At 31.3% G+C, this 9619-nt stretch overlaps 1 protein-coding gene across 1 annotated transcript; it reads left to right on the top strand.

Annotated features, from left to right (window-relative positions):
- Positions 1 to 1347: 1347 nt before the first annotated feature.
- Positions 1348 to 6590, top strand: LOC132717434 (zinc finger protein 830-like; the record flags this gene model as incomplete). The annotated part of the gene is given in 3 exon segments (XM_060700907.1): positions 1348 to 1425; positions 2471 to 2547; positions 4027 to 6590. Coding segments are annotated over 3 exon segments (315 nt in total), but the record flags the coding sequence as incomplete, so codon positions are not given.
- Between the last annotated feature and the right edge of the window lie 3029 nt (positions 6591 to 9619).

Here is a 9619-nt window from a genome sequence, read left to right as displayed (position 1 = left end):
ATTTCTTAAGGGATCAACCTCATACTTCAAATATATTTACGTTATCATCATCCCCATTCTTATGTGACAAGGTTCATAACTCTAGCACCAATATTTTTAGATTTAGCTCCTTTGAACTTAGAATTTTCCATAAAAAAATATTATTTTTTACTGTTGCTTATTTATTTTTAAAGGGATCAACTTCATACTTCAAATATATTTACGTTATCACCATCCACATCTTATGTGACAAGGTTCATAACTCTAGCACCAATATTGCAAAATTATCTCTCCATAAACTTAGATTTTTTTACTAGAAAAATGTTATTTTTTATTGTAACTTTTTTATTTTTAAAGGTATCTACCTCAAACTTCAAATACTTATTCCTTATCATCAATTACATTTTATGTGACAATGTTCATAACTCTTGAAGCAATATTTACAGATTTATCTGTCTTTGAACTTAGGATTTTCTTTAAGAAATATAATAACTTCTTTACTTTTTAAGGTATCTACTTCAAACTTCAAATATATATTTCTTATCATTACACATATGTTGTGTGACAAGGTCCATAACTCTAGGATGACTATTTCTAGAATTATTCCCCTTGATCTTGGAATTAATGTTAACAAATGTTATTTTTTTTCTATAACTTAATACATAATTATACATAATGGATTTTTCTTTCATAGTTTTGTCCTCCTTACTGCGTCCAGTATTTTATTAGTCGAGCTTCGCTGTCTCCTGTGACAGCTCTTGTTTGACTTAGAATTTACATTAAAGTTTTTGTAATACCTCAAATATTTTCAAAGTCCATTGACATATGGCTTTGAAACTTTGCACACTTGTTCACCATCATGACCCCAACTTGTAGACAGGAGGAGGTAACTCTATCAAGCATTTTGACAGAATTATGTCCCTTTTTCGACTTAGAATTTACGTAAAAGTTTTTGTAATACCTCAAATATTTTCAAAGTTCATTCACATTATAAAGGCTTCGAAACATGTTGAAATTTTATACTCTTCTTTGAGAGCATAATAGGACTCTCTCCAAGGCCTATAACTGTAATATGGATATAAAGAAAAAATTTGCCTTTTTCTGTACTTAGAAAATTTTACCTTTTAATCAAGGCTTTTTTACTTTCAAGCACTAAGAAAAGTCGAGCGTTGCTGTCCTACCGACAGCTCTTGTTCTTACATCCATTCCATATAAATGTATACTGAAATACTGTTTATTTTCTGGTGTGGGATGGGACAGATGTCTTTTAAGCATACAGATCTGATTGAATTTTTTAAAAAGAGACAATAAACATAATGCATGAACAGTAAAATGAAGGTACACAAAGAAATTTTGCTGTCATTCTAGGTGCGCAAAGTGGAGTATGTTGACAAAATGGAAGAAGAGTGGGAATTATTCCAGAAATCCATGAAGGAAGAGACACATGTAAGAATTCAACTTATAGAATGTGTTACACTTTGTTAATATATAAAAGTTTAAATCCTATTGGAGACCTTGTATTGTTTCAAAATGAGAATGCTATCCAGCTACCTAGCAATAGATTGATGGTGGTATTTAGATGTACCATGCTGAAATAATATACAGATTGTTACAGTTGCCCCTAACAAATGCACGGAGAGTGAATAATTATAAACTTATAACAATGCCATTGTTATTTTAAACCTAACTGAAAAAGAGAATGTATTGAATTAACTTCTTTAGTTTCTGAATGAGCTGGGGCTTTATGACCAAATGCATTTATAAGATTATTCATGTCATTAATTACCGTGGGTTTGGATTTTAGCAAGATGTTAGTATCTATCATGTGAGTACAATGTGTTCTATTAAGCATGCCTATAGGAGGTTACTAGGTATGTCTTGATGTATGTTCTTTCAAGGTTTTCATTATTAATAAATTGGCAATGCATATCATTGGTTGAAATGCTGTTAAAATCGTTGAATTTCCAGCTTGTAGATATCCCCCTTGACCGTTGGCCAAATCAGTTGTTTTCATTTGCACATCTGTTGCCTCAGATAAAAAAGAAAAACCTGCTTGCTCAGACAATGCACAGACAAAAGTCTAAAGTCTTCCATCAATAGCTTTATGATATGACGGTTACTGATATTGTGATATTTCATATATGTTGCTAACCCATCAGGAAATTTTTTAAGCAAGAAAATCATAGTATGTCACAAAGTTGAATATTGGTTAAATAATCAAAGATGGGTTATTTCTTTAAAGTTTTTTTGGTTAACATAATTTAGCTCATATGTTGCCAAAACAGGAAAAATGATTTTGGATAACTTGGGGTGTTACAAACTTAAAGCAACACAAGGTTTCAAAACCACCTCACCTGTTGGAGCTGAGAGATGCATGGACTCAAGTAATTCAAACCCTTTCAGTAGCCTCTTACCATCACACAGAGTGGTGGCTGCAATGCTATTAGAGGTCACAAGGGGGATTTTATTATTGTATTTTTAACAATTTTAGGTTTCTGAAGCCATTGTAGATGAGGAAGATGAGCAAGTTAATGTTGATAGAAATATTGATGAAATAGATGAACAAATGTGAGTACTTACATTATAATTATTATAAGAGTTGACCTTTAGTCTGTATAATTATGTTTTTACAGAGCCTAAAGGTCAATTATGCTTCAGAAACGATTTTTATTTCTCAAAAACTTTATATTTTTGGTGTCATTATATAGTTTCAAAAAAATTACTATTTGCAAATTATGCTTCTAGTTTATTTATTAAGTACTTTGTATGGAAGTCAAAATATCATATGTTTACAGTTGGTAGCTTTTGTGGCAAGTAATTTTATAATCAGCACTCTTTTCTTCAGGGGAGAAGCATGCAACATGGTCTTGACCAATTATTTAAACATTATAAAACTCATGTCTGCTCTCTTGAAAGATAGAAAAACTTATTTGTTTCTGAAGCATAATTTGTCTTTAATATTTTAGGTAATAAATTGGCAGGTTATTCAACCCTACTTTAAAGATCATAGTGATATATTATTGTGTGATCTTTCTGTTCATGTTTCCTTTTATAGTGAAGGAACTTTTTTTACTTAAAAATAGAGAGTAATGCATCTTTTTTTGTGCATAAACACCTAAAAACACTTGGGACACATTAAAAGTGTGAGCCCCTAGGGCAAGTGATTAAAAACGCTGAAAGATTTTGCAGATGATAATGCATGAAAATAAATGCATAAGCGCTATTCTTGCATAAAAGTATATGTCTTAATCCCGAGTTTTGTTATTAAAGGAACTCCACTGAGGTCCTAAAACATAAAATTTGAATTTCTTACACAGATCAACTGGGGTACTTTCAACAAAACAATATGCATATGATAATAAGAAAACCTCAGAAAAAAATTAAAATCATATTTTTGTGCTATTCTTAACCTGATTTGAGTGAAAAGCGTTGGAAAGCCTTTCAATGATGGATCATTTGTTATAATTAAAATAATTATTTTGGAAGAACTGAGAATAAATGATCTGAAATTTTGCACACAAGTTATTAGTCTAGACTTTCATCAAATGGAACATTAATCTCAAAAAAAAAATTACAGTCCCCGTCACATCAAAAAAACTCAGTAGAGTCCTTTCAAGAAACAATTGCTTGTGCTTTGCTTTTTACATCCTAGTGCAATGACATTTGATAGTTATGGTTTGATAATTAAACTACAGGGGCTGTCATTTTAGTAAGCTGTTTTTATGTTGTACCCTGAGCCATGCATATTAAAAAAACATGCAACAACGGCACAAGCTAGCTTACGGAACGTCGGTGATTCTAAAATAATGCACGGAAGGGCACCTGAGGTCTTCCTCCACCAGTAAAGCTGGAACGTCGCCAAATGACCTATACTGTGTCGGTGTGACATAAAACCCAAACAAAAACGGCACATGGTTACGGTCATCTATCTATTAATGCATGTTTACACCTTTAATGTTTACCTGTGTGCCTAGTTTTATGCCTGAATTTTAGTTATGATCTTTCTGTATATGCTGTTTTATTTATGGTCTGTATTTAAATCTTCAGGCAATGCTGGAAGGAAGTTAATGATTTAGAAACGAAGAAAGAGGAAATAATGAAGAAAGCACCTGTAGATAATAAGAAAGATGCTGATAGTGACGATGATTTAAATGAAGAAATGCTCGATGAATTTCTAGACTGGCGGTCCAAAAAATCCTGGAGATAGCAATATGAGGGTGCTTATAAAATAATTTGTGATATAAAATACATCAGAAGTGCTGAATAAACTGCATGCTGTGTATATAATATAGCAGTTAATATCTGTGTAGACAAGATTCTTGTCTTGGTGTTCAGTGCTAAGTGGAGAAACAAATTGATGACCATTTATCGTTAAGGAATTAGGCTCATTTAGGTCCCACCCTGGACTTATCCTGCTTTCAGTTTAGACGTCAGACTGTTTGAAGTAAGGGATTTCACTACCGGTACTATCTGTGAAGTGAATAGTCTAAAGTCCAGTCCAGCCGCACAGATACTCGGGCTAGCCTGGTTTTATAAATTATACTGTTTCTATTCATGTTCCAGTCTTAGTGAATGAATTGGTTATTAGAATTCTTTTGAAGTCACCTTAGTGTAATGTTACACAAAATACTGAATTGACAGGAACAATATTTAACCGAAGTAATTCTTATATACTTAAATGGCATAGGACTGTATTATAATGCAAAAATATATGTATGGCTATTGTAGTTCTTTGGCCTATGCAATTGGAAATTACAGCATATGAAAAATACTTGTTTAATAAAAATCATTGCATGACAAAACATATCAGTTCATGAAGTGCATATAAAAATGTTTGTGTATACATGTATATAAAGGTATACATGAGAAGCCTAGTGTCTGAGAAAAAACTTGTGGATTGTCTTAATCATTTGTAATGTACTTTTGTATGGACTGATACTATTACCCGTTTTGGAAAAAAGAAAAAATTTGCAAATTTTTAGATAATATCAAAATGTGTCAAACTGTTCAATAAGGACAACGTTCCTCAGAAAGTGCATATTTTATTCTGATACATAAATGGTTAATGAAAGTATATGTTCTTGAATTTAGTCAGTTTATTTTCTTATTGTGATTAAGTTATCGAGCTAGCTTTCAGACTATCAACTTCCTCAAATGAGCAAACAGGAAATTTTTCATATAACTTTAAAATGCATGACCTGATAAAAATTATATGTGTATGTTCAAAAACATGGAAATATCATATTCATAACTTCACATAAACTAGTCAAATTGGTATCAAAAGATGTGAGATATGATTTAAGAGCAAGAAAAAACTTCAGTTTTGGCATTAGTTTATTAAGTAATATTACATGTAGCAACATGGAGAAGAAGGTGTTGTACAAAGGTCAGGACAGAGCTCATGCAAGTTCAAGAAACATTCTGTTGGTTATAATTGGAATTCTATGGCAGTTTCTGTAACTGTTTCAGTAATTGTAAGTCATTTGAAAACTTTTAAACAATTAAAAAATGTTAAAAAGGTTTTTGCAGTTGGTGCATGTATTCTGGAAAAATCATGAGTAAATTGTTCTACCATTAATTTGTATGAATAAGAAATATGTTTATATTTTAATCAAAATGTATTGAATTCAAAGAAGTTACACAGAAAAATTAGGGTTTACAGTTGATATTGATAATCCATATGAAGCCTCATTTTACTTATTCCCCTTTGTAAAAATATTGAGTAATTGCCTATAACTGATGATCTGATGAAAACTTATCAAAATAAATTGGTGACATTTTCCAGATGTTGATAGTAACTGAAGAATGATAAAAATATCTGTTCTTTTGTAAATTACTTATAAAAGCAATGACTTGAGTCCATTTATCATTTTTATGTAGAATTGTGTTCCCACTAGCCAAATTTAAATGTTTTTAGCTATCAAAATTATGAAAGTACCATCATGCAACAAGGTTTTTATTTGTGGAAAAGTTATTTATTAAAGTGTCATCAGCTCATTTTTTTGTTGTCAACTTTAGCTGAGTTAGTAATATATTTCTATAGACCGATAGTGATTGACCAATAATTGATAATGAAAAATGTTAAGAATAAAATATAAAAACTTACTAAATTATAAAAAGTGCCCAACTCTTTTTGAAAATTGAATGCTACTATACATTCAAAATCAATATTTATAGCTATACATATCTGTGGTGCACATGGATTATTGATTATTTTTGCATAATAAAATATAAATTTGAACACAATTATTGCAAAATTTCAAGTTATACTCACCTGTGCATTCACCGTTTACACTTGGATGGGCATAATGTCACTTTGATACACAAAATTGTATTTTCATGATCATTATAATGTCTTATAATTGGTAAAATCAGACAGGATTTTATAGGCTAAGGGACCAAAAATCTCAGTAAATTGTTAATGATAATTTATTTACAGATGGTTTTACTAGTATAAAGTTATTGACAATTTAACAAATGATTTGCATTCTTCATGATTTCTATGCTTTCTGGTAAAAAGTATTGTTTTAAAATCCTCAATTATATTTGTTGATGGCTTATTGTAAATGATACAAATGTTCATGTGTAATGCAATAAAGCAATTAAAACTATTGGAAAGCTCTATTTTATATTGACTCAGTGTCATACATATACAAGATATGCAATGTAACAAGACTGATGTTTTCACAAGAATATACTTTGTAAATGTGCATGGTAAATTGTTGAAGTGTTCCAAAATTCATGGTAAATTGTTGAAAAGTTCAAAAAATAAAAAAAATTAATATTATTTGGTTCACAAACATCATTGTAACAGGTCACTTTTGACTTCAACTATGAACTACATATAAACTTGACTATTATACTCACCACAGTGTCAGTGTCAACATTTCCATTACACTTTGGTTTAGTTTTTTGCGTGCAAGTTAAAATCTAACAAGAGGGCCATGATGGCCCTGAAGTCGCTCACCTGTATAATGGCCCCCGGAGCCGGGCCAGTTTAAACCCCAGGGCTTTTATTTGAACAAACTTGGTAGACACCCATTAGAAGATGTTTCATGCTAAACATCTAAGGTCTAGCTGGTCAAGTTTTTTCTTTACACATATAGTTAATCAAAGTACTGAATGTACTGATGGGGAGGCCATGACAGAATGTTTCAGACTTATAGTTTCTTTTCTTTTTGCTTAAAATGTGCTGTTAAATAAGAAGATATGCACATTTCGCCATTTATCGTTCAGCCATTCATATATATGGTTAATATGGTTGACTATTTATTTTGTTAATATTCCAGAACATTTCATTGAGGTCTACATTCGGATTGTTAATCATGCAAATTTTGAAAAACCTAAAAAACATTTATAAATGACATACCAGCAGGTATGACGACTGTTCATTATAAGATCATAATACCATTTTACAACTGACGGTTCCTTATCAAAATATTCTAGGACTGTTCATCATAAATACTTTATGTCATTTTAATATCATTGAATGATAATAACAACTGCAAGTTAAGCAACATTCTAATTGAACATAAAAATTATACATATTTACATGTACCATAACTGAGATCAATAAGACACTGTCTTGTGATGAGTATTAATATTCATGCTCTACGGACAGAAAGTTGTCTTCTCCCGAAGCAAATCTCGAATAAAATCATGTTTCAGAAAATTATTCCCATTTCATTACTCGTCGCTGACTTTGACGGCTTCGGATAATATTAAAGCTAAATATTTCTTGAAAAAATACATATCTGCAAAGCTTATTCAAAATTGAATCAACCTAAGTGAAAGTTGATCAGGAAGTTATATCTTCTTTTTTTACCGCCTACACTCAACAAACTTATGGTAGTTAATCGATAGATTTTAAACCTCACTAGCTTGAAATATATACTGCGGAAAATATGTTGGTAACAGGGTGTGCGGTTATTACGTAGGGTTTTCCTTGTCGACCATTTCCCGCAAATAGATGAGAACATCGAAGGGTCAGTGCTATGAATGGTGTTATAAATAGCGTGTTTTGGAAGTTTTTGTTGAAACTTCTCCAAATCCCTCCAGAGGTATGCACGTCGCGGAGAAGGCACACGGCAGGTCAAGGTCAAGTCATCTCAAGTACCAGAGGTGATTGGTTGACCTGTCGTAACTTACTCTGGAGGTTTGGCGCTAATGAATGCCGTTTTTGTTGTCGTCAGTCAGGAAGTTGATGCCTTGACAGTACTGTCGTCTCCTTTACCACTAACGAACGAAGAATGGGCTACCAGGAAGATTCTGCTTGAAAAAGACGTCCCCGATGCTATAATCTCGGACATATGGTTATTCCGGTGCCGAGAATAAATTAACTTAAAACACACACTCTTGTTGAAAAAAAAACAAAAAAAACAACATATTTTCTGTAGTAATTTTTCAAGTGTTGTAAAATGAAAACGAAATTCGTCTTATGCCGCCAATTATTTTTAGAACACAAACATATAAGTTCTTTTTATTTGATTTATTCAAATAAACATCACTTCAGCGCGCGCAAATATCGTTTTCAAATTAAAATTTCGTAAGATATGTTGATGAATTTCCGATCCTCGACTGTAAGTCATTCGCATATATATGCGTTTTTTTTGTTTTGTTTTTTAAAGCTTCTAATTCTTTAATATTTTTATGTATCCCATAATCTGTATTGAAAATTTTATTACACATGGACTATCAAATTATGATTCGTTGCCCTAGAATTGAATAAACTTTCTAATTACACAATACAGGGTCATTCATTTGATTGAAGACTGATCTTTGCGTCTTTCTCTGAAATAATTATTTCCTTGTTAAAACATATTTGACCACATATTTTTGTCATTTAACTGTTCACTTTACTTCCGATTTTTGTTGTACCGAAACACATGTTTCTATTTGTGTTTTCTATTCGAATCTATAATCAGTTTAATGGGATCACCACCGGGTAAACGACTACTAGGTACTTTGGTCATGTTTTTTACCCCAAATATTTGAATGTTTCTATTGGGATTAAAATGAGCGTATTGGGATTAAAATGAGCGTAGATAACTAAACTACTGGTTGTATAAATCCCTGACCTGTCTAATTCTAATTATGAGATTAGTGGATATATTAAGACTTTCACTACAAAATATTCCTAAACAAAAGAGCACAGTCATGTTTAAATTTATTCCTTTACAAATAAAAGATCAGAGTAGGGATCTGTCAATTGCCAGACATATTTTTAAAAGATACTTTTATGTTAAAAGTTTGATTAATGAATTATGTAAGATGAAAATATAAGTATTGCTTTTTTTTATTTTGCTAATATTAAATGTAATCTTGTGGTGAAATTTTGTCGGAGGGTCCTTACGGATTTTGTAGTTAAATAGTTTTTTTTCGGCGATACATGGTTTAAGAATATAATGTTTTCAAACTATATGTTCATCACCATTAGTGAATTTTTAGTTAAATGTATGCAAAATATTTACTAACAGCTATATGATATAGCGGTTTATGAGCGTTTTCCGCGTACAGCCTCCTAAGGTGTACTAATAAGTTAGTTTTCCTTAGTTATCACGCAAGCATGATCCATGTCTCTGATGTAAGCGACAGTTTACCATTATTTGTCTTTAAAAAAATATTAAGGACTATTAATGGT

This window comes from Ruditapes philippinarum, unplaced genomic scaffold (assembly GCF_026571515.1).
Source record: "Ruditapes philippinarum isolate M1 unplaced genomic scaffold, ASM2657151v2 ctg3355_1_1_1_1, whole genome shotgun sequence".
In the NCBI taxonomy this organism is placed as follows: domain Eukaryota; kingdom Metazoa; phylum Mollusca; class Bivalvia; order Venerida; family Veneridae; genus Ruditapes; species Ruditapes philippinarum.
The sequence above is the reverse complement of the archived record's forward strand: the minus strand, read 5'-3'. Positions and strand labels throughout refer to the sequence as shown.